The sequence below is a fragment of the Trichechus manatus genome, unplaced genomic scaffold (assembly GCF_000243295.1).
Source record: "Trichechus manatus latirostris isolate Lorelei unplaced genomic scaffold, TriManLat1.0 scaffold00007, whole genome shotgun sequence".
NCBI classification, from domain to species: Eukaryota; Metazoa; Chordata; class Mammalia; order Sirenia; family Trichechidae; genus Trichechus; species Trichechus manatus.
The window spans coordinates 22,559,522-22,579,699 of record NW_004443943.1 but is presented as its reverse complement, the minus strand read 5'-3'; the positions used below and the strand labels follow the sequence as shown (position 1 = coordinate 22,579,699).

Here is a 20,178-nt window from a genome sequence, read left to right as displayed (position 1 = left end):
CATTTATTGCTATAAATTGACCTCTGAACACTGCTTTTGCTGTGTCCCAAAGGTTCTGGTAGGATGTGTTTTCATTCTCATTTGATTCTGTGAATATCTTTATTCCAATCTTAATTTCTTCTGTAACCCAGTAGTTTTTGAGCAAGGTGTTGTTCAGTTTCCATGTGTTTGAGTTTTTTTCCTTGCTTTTTCTGTTATTAATTTCTACTTTTATGGCTTTATGGTCAGAAAAGATGCTTTGTAATATTTTGATGCTTTGGACTCTGTTAAGGCTTGCTTTATGGCCTAATATGTGGTCTGTTCTGGAGACTGTTCCATGTGCACTGGAAAAGTAAGTGTACTTGGCTGCTGTTGAGTGGAGTGTTCTGTATATGTCCATGAGATCAAGTTGGTTGACTGTGGCATTTAGATCTTCCGTGTCTTTATTGAGCTTCTTTCTGGATGTTCTGTCCTTCACCAAAAGTGGTGTGTTGAAGTTTCCTACTATTGTTATGGAGCTGTCTAGCTCTCTTTTCAATGCTGTTAGAGTTTGCTTTATGTATTCTGGAGCACTATCATTGGGTGCATAAATACTTATTATGGTTATGTCCTCCTGGTGTACTGACCCTTTAATCAATATATTGTGTCCTTCCTTATCCTTTGTGGTAGATTTTACTTTAAAATCTATTTTGTCAGAGATTAAGATTGCCACTCCTGCTCTTTTTTTCATTGTTATTTGCTTGATATATTTCTTCCGTCCTTTGAGTTTTAGTTTGTTTGTGTCTGTAAGTCTAAAGTCTGTCTCTTGTAGGCAGCATACAGACAGATCATGTTTTTTAATCCATTCTGCCACCTCTCTGTCTCTTTATTGGTGTATTTAGTCCATTTACATTCAGCGTAATTATTGATAGGTATGCGTTTAGCGCTGTCATTTTGATGTCATTTTTTGTGTGCTGTTGACAGTTTTTGTTCCACTTAATTGCCTGTGCTGAGTCATTTTTCTTTATGTATTTTCTTTTCATCTTTTTCATTGTTGTTGATTTTGTATTTGCTGAGTCTTTATGTTCTTCTTGTTTTTTATTTTGATGTGTAGGATTGTTAGTTTCCTTTGTGGTTACCTTAATATTTACCCCTATTTTTCTAAGTTTAAACAAGTCTTTTATTTCTTTATATTGCCTTGACTTCCTCTCCATATGAAAAATCTATGACGACATTTTTTTAGTCCCTGTTTTTTGTTTTAACGTTGTCATCTTTTACATATTGATGTCTCTGTTTTCCTATTCTCAGTGTTTTAGCTTTGATGTATTTTTGTGACTTCCCAATCGGGGTTGATATCTGGTTGCTCTGTCCTGTGATCTAGTCTTGGGTTGTTATCTGATGTTATTGATTTTCTAACTGGAGAACTCCCTTTAGTATTTCTTGTAATTTTGGTTTGTTTTTTGCAAATTCCCTAAACTTCTGTGTATCTGGAAATGCCCTAATTTGCCAGAATATTTAAGAGACAGTTTTGCTGGATGTATAATTCTTGGCTGGCAATTTTTTTCCTTCAAGGGTTTATATATGTCATCCTATTGCCTTCTTGCCTGCATGGTTTCTGATGAGTAGCCCAAGCTTGGTCTTATTGACTCTCCTTTGTAGATGACTTTTCATTTATCCCTAGCAGCTCTTAAAATTCTCTCTTTATCTATGGTTTTGGCAAGTTTGATTATAGTATGTCTTGATGACTTTCTTTTGGGATCTACTTTGTGTGGGTTTCGTTGAGCATCTTGGATAGATATCTTCTGATCTTTCACGATATCAGAGATGTTTTCTGCTAACAAATCTTCAACAATTCTCTGTATTTTCTGTTATCCCCCTATTCTGGTACTCCAATCACGCATAAGTTATTCCTCTTGACAGAGTCCGACATAATTCTTAGGGTTTCTTCATTTTTTTAAATTATTTTTCCTGATTTTTCCTCAAATTAGTTGGTGTCAAGTGCTTTATCTTCAATCTCACTAATTCTGACTTCCATTGCCTCAGTTCTGCTCCTATGACTTTCTATTGAGTTGTCTAATTTTGAAATTTTATTGTTAAACTTCTGGATATCTGTTTGCTGTCTCTCTATGGATTCTTGCAGCCTGTTAAATTTGTCATTATGCTCTTCTCTAATCTTCTTAAGTTCCTCTATTGCTTTGTCCGTATGTTCCTTGGCTTGTTCTGTGTTTTGCCTGATCTCCTTCCTGATCTCTTGAAGAGTTCTGTATATTAATCTTTTGTATTCTACCTCCAGTAATTCCAAGCAGTTCTCTTCCTCCAGAAGATTTCTTGATTCTTTGTTTTGGGAGCTTGCTGAAGCCATCATGGTCTGCCTCTTTATGTGATTTGATATTGAGTGTTGTCTCTGAGCCATCAATGTTATTAAATTTATTTATGTTATGTTTGCTTACTGTGTCCTAGCTTCTTGTTTTGTTTTATTTTGATATGCCCAAATAGGTTGCTTATGTGATCTAGTTTCATCATTGGTGCCTTTGAAGCTCTAACGTCCTGTCACCAGGTGGTTAGGTCTGTTACTAGGTATGTGAGCCCAGGAGTCCATTTACTTTTCTTGTATGGATTCAGCTCAGGTGTCCAGGTAGTTGGTCACCAAGTGTGTGGTGCAGGCTCTCACCTACAGCCCTGGTGGGCAGGGATGACTAGAGTAGTCATATGTAATGTCATATCTGGCTGCAGAAGGGGTCACACACTGAGCCAGGCAGGGGGCTGACAGTTGGTCCTGAGTGTCTGGGAGGAAAGTGTGTTCCTGTTCCCTAGAATGCATAGGTGGGTGGGTTTTGCAGCCAGACTGTGGGCATCCAGTGCTGTTGGCTGTAAGGACTGGGAGACATCACTTATTCTTGGACCCCCATCGCGGGTGGCTAGCTGGCATGGGTGGAGCCCCCAGTCCTCAGGCCTCTGATGTGGGTAGGTGAGGACTTTGCTTAAGGGGCAGTGTCAAACGTCACAAACCTGCCAGTCCGCCATATAGGTACTACAGTTGAAGTTAGGTTTCAGGCATATACCCTGTTGTACCATGACAGTGAGGGTCTATGCTGTTGAAATGGGCCCACAGAGGTCTACGCAGGGGTGAAAGGCATTCAAAATCCATGGACCCTTTATGCCTGTGCTTAGGGACCTGTGCCTGCCCTGAGTTCCCGGCTTAGGGGAGCTGGCAGATTATTTTTTCCTGCTTGTTAATTTGTTCCCTTTCCAAGTCTGGGAGAATGGCTCAGGGCGCATGAGGGGTCTAACTTCTCACCCAGGGGACAGAGTAATTACTGAAGCTGGCCTAAGACCTGGTGCAGATCAGGGAGGGAACAGATAAATGGGAGAGAGATTCTTCCCAAACAGGATGCTTTTTGATCTGCGCTGTAGGTTAGATGCACGTACTTATCTTTTTCTGATTGAACACCGCTTTTCACTGGTTGTGGAGGCCTGAGTAGATTTTCCTCTGCTTGATCTCTCCTGATGTGTAAAACACATCCCGAATGCTACTGCCCGCCTCACCGTGCACACCAGCCAATCCAGCCCGCAGGGTGCCAGTTTCTGCCAGATCAAGTCTGGCAACTCTTCACTTCTTCTGAACCATCTCTCCCTCCCCCTGCCACTCAGTCCAATTCCTCGGGTTTGCCTTTGATGTTCAGGGCTTCTAAATTTTCATATATAATTGATTCGCTTGTTTTTGGGGTTCTTTGTTGGAAGAGGGACCACTGGAAGCATCTGAGTCCTCTGCCATCTTGGCCCCACCTCCAAAGCTTATCCTTTTGAACGTGACTCTAGTACTCTATAAATATTATCAAGCCTCTGGTAGCTACAGAAATGCTGGTGAGGCCTATAAATAATTAGAGACAATTTTCTTTCTTTCTTTTTTCTTCAATTGGAATCACTAGACCTTTAATACAAAACATGGTGGTGGTGGTTGCTGTTGTTTTTAAACCAGACAACATTTGAATCCAGTGGAATAAAAATAATACAGGATATTTTCCAGGAATATTTGAGGTTGAAAATCAGACAAAACCTTCCAATTCTCCATAAAATGCATAATCACAAATGCTTATATAAGAACACTTCAGGTCATTTTGGAAAAAGTAGATGCACGGAGAAAGTCCATTACCCTTTGCAGATGATGGGAATCAGCAGTTGAGTGCCAGCTCAGTGATCATTACATGCTAACAGCTAAGACCTTCCATAGTGCTCACCTCCCTCCAAGCAGTGGTGACTGCTGGTCTCTACTGACGGCTTCTGATTTGCTGGGCACTCAGATAAATGAGTCTCTTGTATTATTCCATTTACTCCTCACAACCACCAGCACCCCCCCCCCCAAGTAGGTGCTCTTACTATCTCCATTTTACATATAAGAAAGCTGGGACATGGGAATCTACTTGCTCAAAGTCTCACAGCTAGAAAGTAGCCAAGCTGGCATTGAAATCAAAGCAGCATAGTCCCAGAGCCAGCATTCTGTTGAAAGTGGCAGCTTTTAATGAAGGCATGTAGTTTGGGTCTTCAAAAAGGACCTTCACTGGGTCTTCAGGAGGACCTTGTGGGGACTCTGTATGTGCCAGTAAATAGAATGTCTATGCTAAAGGCATATTTGACAAGTCACTAACTGCCAGTGTTCAGTGATAAGCAGGCTATTAAGAACTGATGAACTGAACAGACCTCAAAGCTACTTCCCCATCTAGGTCTACCAGGAGAAAGGTACTTTCCGGGCAGATTTTTAGGTACAGCTAATTAATGACTCTTCAGTTCACTGTTTTTTTTTAAAGTAGTGATTGAGTATCTATCTATAAGCCAGTGGTTCCCAGACTTCAGTGGCATGAAAATACCCAGGACGTTTCTTATAGGGGTAGATTCTCAGGTCCTGCACCCTGGAGGTTTGAACTGAGTTCTAGGGGTGGGAGTGGGAAGCCAGCACTTGACTGAGGATTCTGAGGCAGGGGGTCTGACTCCCACACTGACAAACCCTGCACTCGGGTTTGTCCTGTATTCTTCACATCCAGTGAGGAAACAGTTTTATCTATTCAAAATGCTCACTCTATTCATTGAGTCAACAAACTTCTCTGGAGCAACCACCTAAGTCAGATACCGTGCTGGTTGTAATTTAACATTTATTTTGTGATTATTTGATTAACAATTATCTCCTCCACTAGACTATTAGCTGCATGAGCATAAGGGCCTTGCCACTATTACCGCTATATCCCCAGGGCCTAAAATAGAGTAGATGCTCAATGAAAGTGCCAGGGAGTTAACACTTCATGGGAAAACTCTTAACCAATAGGGAATGAGAACCACTGGGCCAACCCCCAAGGAAGACAATTCTGAAGTGTCTTCTCCACAGTGCTTCAGAAGGTCCTAGTGGGATCAAGCCTCAATTGCCCAATTAGGTTGGCTTTCCATCCTTCCCTGTTTCCTAGGCATCATTTCCCAAAATAAACATCCTGCTTCAAGTCCTATTATTAGGATGTGTTTTTTTCAAGAAACTTGCAAAGACAATTGGAAAGAACGTTAATCTTTGCACCAGAAAACTGGGTTCTAATCTTAGCTCCACCTCCACCTGGGGCAAGATAACCTCTACCAGTCTCATTTCATTAATTATAAAATGAGGATAACCTTTCATTCCTCATAGTGCTCAAGGGGAGGACAAATAGAAATATGAGTGTAAATTATTTATAAACTGCAAAGCACTATATAAAGTTAATATGCTTTAGGAGGAATCTCTTTACTATTCAACCTTTAAATGACAGAGTTCTTCAGGACTCAGTCCTTGGCCCTCTTTTCTTCTCACTTTATACCACCTCCTAGACAATTTCATTATTTCTAAGGCTTCACTACATCAGTAATGTCAGAGACATATATTCAGTATAGATCTACACTGTCCAATAGGGTAGCCACTAGCAACATGTGGCTACTGAGCACTTGAAAGTTTTCTAGTCCAAATTCAGATGTGCTGGTAAGTGTAAAAATCACACTAGAATTTGAAGACTTGGTACAAAAAGAATGTAAAATATCTCCTTAATAACTTTATATGGATAACTTGTTGAAATGATTTTATTTTGGATATACTGGGTTATATAAAATATATTACTAAAATTAATTTTACCTGTTTCCTTTTACTTTTTAAAAAAATGTGGCTACTAGGAAATTTAAAATATGATTTGCATTATATTTCTATTGGACAGCACATGTCTAGAGCTCTCTTTTGTGAGCTCCAGATCTGATTCCAAATGCTTTGCTGATTTTCCCCTTGGATGTCCAACATTTCAAATCAGTTCTTCAAAAATCGAACTCAAAATCTCCCTTCCAAACTATTGCAATAGCCTCTTATCCTCTAATTAATTGCAGAAAGAGTGATCTTTTCAAAACACAAATTTGATCATGTCACTGGCTTCCCATTGCTCTTAAGTTTAAATACGAAAACCCTCAACCTGACTTACAGGGCCCTGCATGCACCACCTACCTCATCATCTTTATCCTCCTTATCCAAGGCATGCCCACTCAAACTCTCCAACCACAGTGGCCTTTTCCAGTTTCTAGGAGGTGTCCCCAACTTCCTGTTTCTAGACTCTTACACTTGATTTCCTTCTGCCCAGAGTATTCGTTACCCACTTCTTTCCCAGCTAACTCCCAATCAACCTCATATCTTACTATAAATTACATTTTTTTCAGAGACTTCCCTGGCTCCCTTTTACATGAATTTGGTAGCACTTACCATAATTATAATTAGTAAATTGTATTATCTATAAAATGTGTTTCCTTCCCTAGACAATAAGTTCAAACATATCTATATTGGTTTCCCAGTTGCGCAGTGCCTGACACAGACAGTTAATAATTGTTGGTGCATAAATTTATGAACAAATGAAGAATGCTGAATGAGGTATGACTGTAATGTAATGATATTATGTGTTTTGCAAACAAATGTTGTTGTTAGCTGCCATCACTTTGGCCCCCCGACTCATGGCAACCCCATGTGTTACAGATTTAAAATACACAAATATATATTGTGTCATTGTTGTATATATATCATACAACTTTTGCAAATTGAACTTTTTACAGGTCTACAACTTATTGACAGCACTTACAATAATCGGCTGTGCAACACTACCCTTAATCAATGCAAATTTTCTGCCACTGTAAACCGAAACTCAGCATTCTATAAGCAAGAACCCCACCCCTCTATCCCGCACCTGGTAACTACTAATAAACTTTGGTCTCTACACATTTGCCTGTTTTTGTCTTTTTATATAAGTGAGGTCATACAATATTTGTCCTTTAGTGATTGACTTATTTCACTCAGCATAATGTCTTCAAGTTCCATCCATACTGTAGCCTGTATCAAGACTTCATTTCTCCTACTGAGTAGTATTCCATTGTATGTATGTACCACATTTTGTTTATCCATTCGTTGATTGGCATTTAGGTTGTTTCCGCCTTTTGGGTATTGTGAATAGTGGTGCAACAAACATTGATGTACAAGTATCTATTTGAGTCTCTGCTTTCAAGTCTTTTGGATATATACCTAGGAGTGGAATTGCTCGGTCATATGGTAGTTCTTTTTTTTTTTTTAAGAGAGAAGCTGGAGGACTGCTACACTGTTTTCTACAATGGCTGTACCATTTTGCATTCCCACCAGCAATGCATAAGGGTTCTAATTGCCCCACATCCTCACCAGCATTTGTTATTTTCTGTTGGTTTTCATTGTTGTTGTTGTTGTTTTATCCTAGCTATCCTAATGGGAGTGAAATGATAGCTCATTGTGGTTTGGATTTGCATCTCTCCAATGGCTAATGATGTTGAGCATCTTTTCACATATTTGGTGGGCATATGAATGTCCTCTTTGGTGAAATGTCTATTCAAGTCCTTTGCCCATTTTTTGACTGGGTTCTGCAGGGTTTTCTTGGCTGTAATTTTTATTGAAGCAGGACTTTCTTCCAAAGAGCCACTGGGTGGGTTCGAACCACCACCCTTTAGGTTAGCAGCTGATCACAAACAGCTTGCTCCATCCAGGCTCCTTAAACAAATGTACCAGGTACAAATATCCAAATAAATGTTATCTTCAAGATGCTCATTTTGGGAACAAAATATATTTATTCAAACAAACTACTCCAAACATTTTATTAGCTCATGATATTTGGCATATCCTGGAGCTAGTTTACAAGCCACACAAAACAGTCTCATTTTTCATTTCTTATTTTAGATTTTATAAAACATTTCATCATATACCTTATTCTTTAAACTTATTTTGAATGATTTCAGTGATATTATTATATAACATATACTCTAAGACAGCACTATCCGATAGAACTTTCTGCAGTGACAGAAATGTTCCATGTCAGCGTTATCTAATATAGTAGCCACTAGCCACGTGTGACTATCTAGCACATGAACAGTGGCTAATGCAACTGAAGGACAAAATTTTTAATTTTAATTAACTTATATTTAAAGAGCCACATGTGGCTAGTGGCTACTGAACTGGACAGCACAGACCTAAAGCCATCACCAAAAGACAAGTTCCCGAAACATTTTTGCCCCAATATATGCCAGGGATCTTATTAAAATTCGTGTATAACCTTAACAAATAGCTAGTTTGCATATGTTAAACCATCTTTGTGTAAAATAAATCAGTGCTATTACCATAAAGATTTCTTTCAGATGCCTGTGAGCGTTCTTTAGATACTCATACCTTTCATTTAAAGAATGCCGAATACCTTGTTCCATTTTTCCAGGCCAACACAACACAGAAGCACAAGAGACTCAAAGAAGACCACTGTGAATAAGGGAAGGTCATCCACGGTCACATGTATTAATTGGGAACACAGAGCTCAAGTCTAGTCACGGATTTTGCCTCCTGGGCAGTCCTCTCTGTAATGATGCACTACTGAACATGTAAAAAGGTCAAATCAAGAAGGCAATCATGACTTTTGGAGCTGGTAAACAAACAGCAGAACTGAATGTCATGAGGCTTTAACTATGAGTGAAGTTTTGCCAAGGAAACTAACATCACTCTTAACATTAAAAGGCAAGAGACTATTGACAATGAAATAGCATCAGCCCTCCGTGCAGACAAAGGGGCTGCTGTGCAAAGCTCTACTGGGTTGGATTTGTGTGGCAAAATGAGCCAGTGTGACACCCAGGCCACTGCCTTATACAACAAGTAATTAGAGTGGGTGGCTAAGGTTTCAGTGGCATGGCATAAGCATCCATATTTCCAAGCTCACAGTTTACCATCTTCAAATGCAAGAGAAGATACTTGTGCACGTGTATTCCAGGGCCTTCGTGGCTAAGATAGCTTCCGGTATGTCACCACCCCAATATAGATTCGTGCTCATTGGCAGATTGGCATCCTCAGAGCCCTCTGTAGATTTATTTACTGTGGTTTCAACTGAAGTTAAAAATGATGTATCTACAATAAATTTAAATTTTCTTCCTGCTTTTTAATTAACAGATTAAATAAAATAATGACCATATTACAAGGTACTTATTATATCTTTGAAATTTTGCTTTGATGACTAGGAAAGGAAGCACAATTAATTTTCACAGCAGAGTTAAGACTCTAATGGTTTTGAATGATCCTAACTAGCTCTTAAAAATGTGGAAATTTCCCAAGAAATCTGTCCATTTGTGAGTGAATTTCAAATTACCATACTTGATATATGTACGTGTTCTCTGAGTTCTTTTTTAAATTGATTTTGCTGCTTTCTTTAATATTTTTAGAGATAAGGAACAAGTTTTCTCTACAATCCTTGACTTCCAAAGTGCTTTCTACACAGCCATCCAATAAATATTATTGTACTGACAATAGTGGTAATGAGGGAGTAAGAAGAACAAAGAGTGCAGTGTTATGACTCACCCATGGTCAAACAATAAGAAGTAGAGACAGTACTAGAACATAGAGTATCAGTGAAGTATAACACAGATCTCAATGTGGTGAATAAAGCATTTGTCTCTGTTAGAGTATCAATTTAGTAAGTTTGCTGTAACAATCATAAAGGCAATTATCTTGCCACCAGTAATAGATATAAAGCATTCTCTCTTCCAGAGTGAGCATGCATTTCCATTTTACCCACCCGTTCCCCGCCACTTATCCAATGGATATTGACTTGCTTCTAGGTTGCCAGAACCTCAACTACAGGGAAACCTGTGAGAGCCAGAACTCGACGGGGCTGCCCTATTTTTCTGAGTCTCGCAAGTTTTCCACCTGTGACAGGGTGCAGTCTTATCACTGTTCTATCATTCATTTCAGTGGAAAATAGTATTTGAGTATTCCTTCTCTGACAGGTTTCCACCAAACACAGGTTGTGACTTTCGTAGGTTTTACCGTACTACCAGATGCTCTGATTTATCTAGCCCCTTCCCCTCTTCACCCTACAACCCTCCTCCACACACAAGGATTTGAGTTACCTTAAAATTTTCTGGCGTATTTTTATTCTGGGTCAGCCCCACAGCGAGCAAAGCTATCAGAGACAGGATAAAGGTGAACCCAAGAATGACCAGGCCATTTTTGGATAAAAATCTCTTCACTCTAGAATCTATGACCAAAAACAGAAGAGAAAATATCAACAAGAAATCAACAAACATCTGTTTTCCTTCCCTCTCTTTCTCGTCCTGTTTTGTCTATCTGGAGACATCAAAGATATGTAAAAGCCCATCTTTATGCTTGAGGCACATGCAAAGTAATTGGGAAATAATTTGGGAACAAAAGTATTTGTCTGTATTGTGATAAGGGCCAAGACTGAGTTAGTGACTGTGCTAAGGAGAAGGGGCAGAACTAGTGATCAGTGAACAGTGATCAGATATGGAATGAGGGGTGGGAAGAGCCCCACATTGGCAGTGTGTTTAATAAGTCATATAAGACGATCAAGGTGCAAATAACAAATAACCATCAAGGATATCCATCCTCATTTTTTAATTCTACCACGAAATATTTAAGATCTTAAAAAGTATAAGGAATAAACCATCGAACATCAAAGTCCCACCACTCTATGACATTTCCTGACTTGTATACCCCTTACATTTCAACCACCCATTGATGGTAAGGAATTGGGAATAGCCTAGAAGCTGGGGACTTTTGAACATTTTAGGTCATCATTCACATTATCGTATCTGTTCTGTTCTTAGTCTCACCCCGTCATGGGCCATATAAAAGCTCCAAGTACAAAGTTATAGGCAAAAGTTATCATATCAAAGGCAAAATTTACTTTGATCAGATATAGACAGAATGTTTAGTGGAGGTGAACAGAAAATGACAGTAGCATCACTACGAGGGTACAGGAAGTGCAGACCACACCGGGTGACACTGTTAGAGGGGGTGACACCAAAATGACTGTCTGTAATTTTTGTGGACAGTGGAAGGAATTGTTCTCTCTTCTTCCTCCGACATTGTCCTGCCCAAGTGGGATGACATCCAATGATGGCAGAACAGAAACATGGAGTTCTTGGTGGCATTTTGAGCTGCTAAATCAACCAACCCTGAGCCCCAACCTCCCATAAGACTTATGTTTTGAGCCAGTTGGAGTAAGAATTTTAATTATTTAGACAAAAATACCCTGATACAACTGGTGTGGCAGAAATACCCTCTCTGATGCCGGCTCTAGGATCTGGAAAAGAGTCTCCTAAGTACTCTCCACCTCAACTCCCAAAGTTGCTGACATTGATAAACACAGCTCATATCTATGTTTTAGATGAACAATTACAAATCCAACACCAAAGGATGGCACACTGCAGCAATGTTTCTACTATAATGACAGTAAAATGGAATTTTAATGCTTTACTCCCTCAACCTGTTCAGAAAGGTCTGCCTTTTTCATTCTTTTGTTTTTACATATTCGACACTTTTGCAATCTCAGCTTCCTCCCAAGTCTATTCGGGTTCTTTTCTTAGCATCCAAGTTACTACAATAAAAAAGACAGACAAGGTCTCTGCTCTCTGGAGCTTACAATATGGTTGGGGAGACAGATAAATAAGAAAATAAATACATAAATAAGTGGATTCAGGTCGTGATTAAGTACTAAGAAGAAATTAAAACCAAGGAAAGTGAGAGAATGACTTGCAAAAGGGTGGGAGAGGAGTTCATTAGATTAAGGTCAGAAAAGCCTCTCTGAGGAGGTGACATTTGAGCTAAGACTTGCATGACAAGAAAACACTAGCTAGGAGAAGGAGAAAGAACATTCCAGGAAGAGAACACAGCAACTGCAAAAACTATGAGGAGGGAACCAGCTTGATGTGACTATAATTGTTTCTTCCTTTTCCTGATGATAATATTTACTAAATTGTTATTATCACTAAACACTTAGATATACACTTTTCTACATTTGCCCAACCTTTGCAATGATATTCACATTATTAGAATATATTCAAGTCTTTCATCATATTCTTATCTCTTATCACAGATATAATAAAGAACTTAGGTCAGAGAGAAAGTTTGAAGTTTTTCCATATACAATTTTCAAAAACTTTATTACCAAAAAAACAACAGCTAAGTTTGTTTTTCATGTAACCGACCAGATTTACCCAGAGAGGAATAATTAAATGATCCATCTACTTCTGAAAGATCGCAGTCATGGAAAATCCTATTAAGTGCAGTTCTACTCTGATACATGTGGGGTTGCCATGAGTCGGAACTGACTCGACAGCAACTGGTTTGGTTAGGTTTTTTGGTGTTCCATGGGCTATGCTAGATAGCAGGTAGTTTTTAAAAGCTCTTTATCACATGCACAAAGCCAGACTCTTCTCTGGAAGTGATGCTAGACTTGGGAGTCCAGGTGAACTTATCTGAGACATGCTAATAAAAAGGAAACCATTTAGTAACTGCCCACTCTTTCCAGGTCCCCAGGGATTTTATGCAGACCCTGTGAAGGCTACAGTCAACTTCTATTATGGAAAATTCATGTTGACTGTCTTCCCCCTGAGAAGGCCTTCATTTGCCGCATGGGTAAAGATGTGGTTTCTACCATACTATGTGAACTGATACTTCAAGAAACCATTTCAAGAAACAATATTACGTAAAATATCCAATGGTAAAGTGTTGTGGGTTTTCTTTTTCATTTGAATTATCTAACTATAGTAGAAAATTCAAGACTGCCACTTCCCTCCCATTTTATCCTTTCATGGTGACAAGTGAGAAGTCCTCTCTGTTTAAGGTGTGAGAATCAGATATTTAAATTCTTCACTTGTCAGAGAAATAAAACTGAAGGAAATCCAGCGAGAAAACACAGACTGATTTCAAGCCAATTATCTATGTTAGAAGAAAAAAAAGAAACTAGTTGTAGTAGTGATATTTCTTACAGAAATAGCCACCAGTACATCTACAGTTATTGTCCTATTAAAGATGAAAAATATTTAATTTTGTTCTTAGTCAAAATCCTGCTGTACAGAGAAATCCCAGCATCTCTACCTCATGATATAAGATTTTAAAATCTTACTCCATTAGTAAACAGATTTGGAGCATTGGTAGATGTAGTGGGTTTCAAGCAAAAACAAAGTTTTGCTTTGTGGATCCAGTGCAACTGACTAAATTCAAATTATTTTCAGTTTCTAATGAGTCACATCTGAACTAAGAGTACAAAATAGCCAACAAAGACAAGTACTGGCAAGTAAACATTGGTGAAATGCTGTGGTCTTTCATACGTATACACAGCCCAGTAGTGGGACAGATTTCCTGAAGCTCAAGAGACTGGTCCTAATCTGGCCTTGCCATTCCCCCAACTTCCAGAGTCAAAGTCTCCACATCATTTCTGCCATCTTTCTTCCTCTCCATCATGGAGTTCTTAGCAACACATATTTAGGCTGTTCTCACAGTCAGGGGCTTTCTAGATCCTATCTCAGTGTCTTCATTCCAGGCCCCTTAGACCCACCTTCTCCTATGTTGATATCCACCCTCCTGTTCTAATCACCCCACCTCACATTGTATCTTCTACAACAGCCCTTCCTAATTCCCTTCCCTGTCAGACTCCATCCTTCACGTAGCTGCAGAAATCAGAAACTGACATTCTGAAGGCTCTTTCTCATCAAGAACCAACGGTAGCTTCCTACTGCTTGCCAGATGGAAGCCACGCTAGGCCTTTAGAATCTTAAGCCCTTTCCCTGTTCACCGCTCCAACAAGATCTGTTTGTGTCTAAAATCATAATGTCTGGCATTACCACCACCAGAATATAAGCTCCCTGAGTGCAGGAACTTTTATTTCTTGCTTATTCACTGCTGTAACCCCAACTGAATGAATGAATGAATTTTGGTTTCTCTGACTTTTTTTAATGTGAGAATTCCTTCACTTAGAATTCCATTCCCCTCTTTCTCCACCAAGTATTTTTCCTTTTCTCCTTCAAAATCAAGTGCAGAAAGAAGCTATGCTCCCCTACATGTGCTCCAAAGCTCAATTATTCCAGTAGTCCTTTCTTTGTGTGCTACCTTATATACGTATGGATATTGCCTACAGTTGGACCGTTTGGAGATTTTCAGCTTGGGAGTTCTATAGTTGTTGGGGAAGTGCTGTGCATTCCCATCCTCATGTGCTTACATTCTAGTTTGAAGGAAAAGACGTTAACAAGATAAATAGGTAAAATTTATAGTGCATCACATAATTAAATGTGTTAAGGAGGGGGAAAAAAGCAGGGAAGGTAAAGAGGAAGAGCAGAGGTCATTAGGGAAGGCCTCTCTGAGAAGGTGATATTGAGTAACAGAGTCAAGGAAGCAGGGAGAAAGTATACATACTTTTGTGGCAAGAGCATTCCAGGCAAAAGCCCTGAGGCAGAGGGTGTCTGGCCAGGAGGGCAGTGTGTTTGGAAGAGTGATGGGGGAGAGTAGCAAGAGATAAGGTCAGAGGGGTAACTGCGTGTCTGCTCATATGGCCTTGACTTACTTCTAGAGTCATTTGTATAATCTATGCTCAGAGTCTTAGGAACGGCAGAACCCTGTTAAAGCTCCTGGTGAGGACAGGGCCTTCCGGGAGAGGACAGCCCTGCCTCTTGTAGCAGTGAGGTGCTGAGGCCACCCAACGAGGTCAGGAGGCTATAGAACCACACAACCAAGTACATACAGAGCCTGGCTTTGTCAGAGTGGAGCTTGTGAGGAGGCCAGGGCTAGGATGACCATCTAGGAGGAGGAAGCGCTATCACATGGGATAGTCTTCTCCATACCTTCTAGTCTTTTTGGTGGCTCAGCATATAAGGACAGTCTTCCTGAGAAAATATTATTAGGAAGTGTCACAGAGCCAACAGCAAAAAGCCAAATTCTACAGGCTTCTGGAGGTTGTTCAAGCTACAGCACGGTCCATATAATTTCATCTTTGCTTAACCTCTCTAAGCCTCCATTTCCTCATCTGAAGGATGGAGTCATGACAGTACCTACTGCATAGGGTTGCTATGTAAGATTCAATTAGCTCATAAAACGTAACGGCCTACACTTAAATAGCTCTTACTGTGTGCCAGGTTCTGTTCTTAGCACTTTAAATGCAGCAATTCATTCATTTAATACTCACTATAATCCTGTGAGGTAGATTTAAAAAAAAAAAAACAGTTGGTATAGAGTTGATTCTGACTCATGGCAACCACATTTGTTGCAGAGAAGAACAGTCCAGCACTTAACCATTTGTGCCACCCAGGATTCCTTGTGAGGTAGATATACACCTACTCCTCACTTATCCCACCACTCGTCTGTCAGTTTGTCATACTGTGGTGGCTTGCATGCTGCTGTGATGCTGGAAGCTATGCCAGTGGTATTTCAAATACCAGCAAGGTCACCCATGGTGGACAGGTTTCAGGATTCATTTGCTGATGTGGAACAAATCAAAATGAGAAGACCTGCAAATATCCACTAATAATCAGAACGTAGAATGTACTAAATATGAATCTAGGAAAATTGGAAGTTCTCAAAAATGAAATGGAATGCTTGAAGATAGATATCCTAGGCATTAGTGAGCTAAAATAGGCTGCTATTGGCCATTTTTAATTGGACAATCATAAGGACTACTATGCCAGGAATGACAAATTGAAGAGGAATGGTGTCACATTAATTGTCAAAAAGAACATTTCACGATCTATCCTGAAGTACAATGCTGTCAGTGATACGACAATATCCATACACCTACAAGGAAGACCTGTTAATAGGACTATTATTCAAATTTACACATGAACCACTAAGGCCAAAGATGAAGAAATTGAAGATTTTTACCAACTTCTGCAGTCTGAAATTGATTGAATATGCAATCAAGATGCATTGATAATTACTGGTGCTGGAACGCAAAAGTTGGAAACAAAGAAGGATTGGTAGTTGGAAAATATGGCCTTGGTGACAGAAACGATGCTGGAGATCACATGAGAGACTTTTGCAAGATCAATGATTTCTTCATTGCAAATACCTTTTTTCAAGAACATAAACAGCAACTATACACATGAACCTCACTGGATGGAATATACAGGAATCAAATCGATTACATATGTGGAAAGAGACAATGGAAAATCTCAATATCATTAGTCAGAACAAGGCTAGGGGCCGACTGCAGAAGAGACCATCAATTGCTCATATGCAAGCTGAAGTTGAAGCAGAAGAAAATTAGAACAAGTCCACAAGAGTCAAAGTACAATCTTGAGTATATCCCACCTGAATTTAGACACCATCTCAAGAATAGATTTGACATGTTGAACAGTAACAACTGAAGTTGTGGAATGACATCAGGGACATTACACATGAAGAAAGCAAGAGGTCATTAAAAAGAAAGGAAAGAAAGAAAAGACCAAAATGGATGTCAAAAGAGACTCTGAAACTTGTTCTTGAATATCGAGTAGCTAAAAGTGAACAGAAGAAACGATGAAGTAAAAGAGCTGAACAAAAGATTTCAAAGGGCGGCTCGAGAAGACAAAGTAAAGCATTATAATGACAAGTGCAAAGACTTGGAGATAGAAGACCAAAAGGGAAGAACATGTTCAGCATTTCTTAAGCTGAAAGAAATGAAGAAAAAATTCAAGCCTCAAGTTGCAATACTGAAGGATTCTACGGGGAAAATATTAAATGATGCAGGAAGCATCAAAAGAAGATGGAAGGAATACATACAGTCACTGTGCCAAAATGAACTGGTCAACGTTTAACTATTTCAGGAGGTAGTGTATGATCAGGAAACGACAGTACTGAAGGAAGAGGTCCAAGTTGAACTGAAAGCACTGGTGAAAAACAAGTCTCCAGGAATTGACGGAATCATCAATGAGACAGACAGACACAGTGGCTTCAACAATGGGCTCAAGCATAACAACGATTGTGATGATGTTCTTGATGTCATTCCACAACTCATCTGGTCTTTGGTCATTAGTGTTTTAATTCATCAAATCTATTCTTGAGATGGTCTGTAAATTCAGATGGGATATACTCAAAGTCATACTTTGGCTCTCGTAGATTTGTTCTTATTTTCTTCAGCTTCAGCTTGAACTTGCATATGTGTAATTGATGGTCTGTTCCACAGTCGGCCCCTGGCCTTGTTCTGACTGATGACAGATGTAGTCGATTTGATTCCTGTGTATTCCATCTGGTGAGGTCCATGGATATAGTCACAGTTCATGTTGTTGAAAAAGGTATTTGCAACAAAGAAGCTGTTGGTCTTGCAAAATTCTATCATGTGATCTCAGGCATCATTTCTATCACCAAGGTCATATTTTCCAATTACCAGTCTTTCTTTTTTGTTTCCAACTTTCACATTCCAATTACCAGTAATAATCAATGCATCCTGATTGCACGTTTGATCAATTTCAGACTGCAGAAGTTGGTAAAAATATTCAATTTCTTCATCTTTGGCCTTAGTGGTTGGTGCATAAATTTGAATAGTAGTTGTGTTAACTGGTCGTCCTTTTAGGTGTGTGGATATTATCTGTCATGGTTTGAATTATGTCCCCCAAAAAAATGCGTGTATCAATTTGGCTGGGCCATGATTCCCAGAATTGTATGGTGGGCTTCCATTTTGTGATTGTAATTTTATGTTAAAGAGGATTAGAGTGGGATTGTAACACCACCCTTACCCCGGTCACATCCCTCATCCAATGTAAACGGAGTTTCCCTAGGGTGTGGCCTGCACCACTTTTTACCTTACAAGTGATAAAAGGAAAGGGAAGCAGAGAATAGGGGACCTCATACCACCAAGAAACACCAGGAGCAGAGCGCATCCTTTGGACCTGAGGTTCCTGCGCAGAGAAGCTACTAGTCCAGGGGAAGACTGATGACAACGAGGACCTTCCTCCAGAGCCAAGAGAGAAGAGAAAGCCTTCCCCTGGAGCTGACACCCTGAATTTGGACTTCCAGCCTACTAGACTGTGAGAGAATAAACTTTCTCTTTGTTAAAGCCATCCACTTGTGGTATTTCTGTTAGAGCAGCACAAGATGACTAAGACAGACATCATGCCTGGTAAAGTAGAGGATCAGTGAATAAGAGGAAGACCCTCAATGAGACAGACAGACACAGTGGCTTCAACAATGGGCTCAAGCATAACAACGATTGTGAGGATGGCACAGGATCAGGTGGTGTTTCATTCTGTTGTACATGGGGTCGCTATGAGTCAGAACTGACTCTATGGCACTGAACAACAACAAACTCACTTATCAACTATCTCAGTATCTGATATTTCACATTTACAACAACAGTAAAAATCTACTATCCGTCTGTTTAGCACATTAACGACATACGTCTGGCAGTAACAAATGCTGAGGTGGCAGGTGACAGTAATGCTTGCTGTGATAGTTAAGGTTATGGGTCAGCTGGCTGGGCCATGATTCTCAGTGGTTTGGCAGTTATGTAATAATGTAAATGGTAAGTTATGTAATGATGTAATCTGGCAGTATGTAATGATGTAGTCATCCTCCATTTTTGCATAATGCTGATTTTCACACAACAACCTGGTGTTTGGAACCTAACCAAATTGGTAAGTGAGGAGTGGGTGTACTACTATTATCATTATCCTCACTTTACATGATGATGAGGAAACTGAGACACAGACAGGTTAAATAACTTGCCCAAAGTTACACAGATGTAAATGTTAGAATTGGTAATCATGTGCAGTCTGGATCCAGAGTCCAAGCCTTTTTTTTAATATATATACATTAATAAAAGACATATGAAAAAATGTATGTATGCATACATACCTCAACACTTACCAATTCAACATTTTTCATGTGTCTGATTTAGTGACCCCAATTACATTAATCATGTTGTGCAACCATCACCAATATCCATTGCCAAATTTGCCATCACCATAAGCAGAAATTCAGTGCTTCTTAACCACTGAAGAGTCCAGGCACCCTACCCTACACCACATAATTGAGGCTTAACACAGTGCCTGGGACATGTGGTAGCCAATCTCATCATTAAAAAATGATAAGTGACTGACTTTGAGGATTTGGTTAGAGGGTGGGGGTTTAAACTGTTGTCCCTAATATCACAGAGTCTTTGTTCCCTGGCAATCATAAGCTTACAGCTAAGTGGCAAAAGGCTGAGATTATGATTCTCAGGGAGGTTAAGAGATTTGCCCAAGGTCATACATCTTACAAATGGCATAGCAGTGATTTGAACCAAGGCACTCAACTCCACTCCAATGCTCTCAACCATCGCCCTGCATTGGAGACATGTAGAAAATTATTCAGCTTCACTCATTCTCAGTTAACCCAATACAAAATAACTGGTTGAAAGTTTGTTCAAATAGAAAGTTTTTATTCTATTTCACATTCCCATATTCCCCAAATTAATGAATCCAGAGTCAAGTATGAGGGTAAAGCAGTTTAATTTAGTGGATTTTTTTTCCAGCCTGTGTTTGTAAGTCAAGGAAATCAATACAAATATCACTCAATATATATACAAATGCTAAAAATGAACTTCAAGTCCTCAATGATAACCAGTTAAAGAGCAAAAGGCAAAGGAGAGGAGAGGGGAAAATAAGATGGACACAGTGTTGGAAGACACAGGCAAGAAGGCAGAGCCAGAGAATAAAAGGGCAGGGGAGGAGTGAGGTAGGGGTGAGAGCTGAAAGACAGGTAGAAAGACAGACTCAAAGAGTTCGGAGGAGTGAGGTAATTGTCCAAATAACATGTCTTGTTCCACTGATCGCTTGAACCACAGACCTCAGAGGAAGTTATTGGATTTTATGATGCAGTATTTTCTTTCTACTCTGAAATTTTAATTAGCTAGTTATTCTCAGTTTACTAGAAAAGGAGTTTAT

At 39.5% G+C, this 20,178-nt stretch overlaps 1 protein-coding gene across 3 annotated transcripts in view; it reads right to left on the bottom strand.

The window, feature by feature from the left end:
- Window positions 1-20,178, bottom strand: part of ENTPD1 (ectonucleoside triphosphate diphosphohydrolase 1) — a 129,415-nt gene that overhangs the window by 43,535 nt on the left and 65,702 nt on the right. For 2 of the 3 annotated variants that reach the window (XM_023740237.1, XM_023740241.1), the window contains exon 2: window positions 10,396-10,523. The exons of the other annotated variant lie outside the window; for it this stretch is intronic. In XM_023740237.1, coding sequence (XP_023596005.1) covers window positions 10,396-10,523 — 128 coding nt within the window. The remainder of the gene's footprint in view (window positions 1-10,395; window positions 10,524-20,178) is intronic. 3 annotated transcript variants of the gene reach the window in all.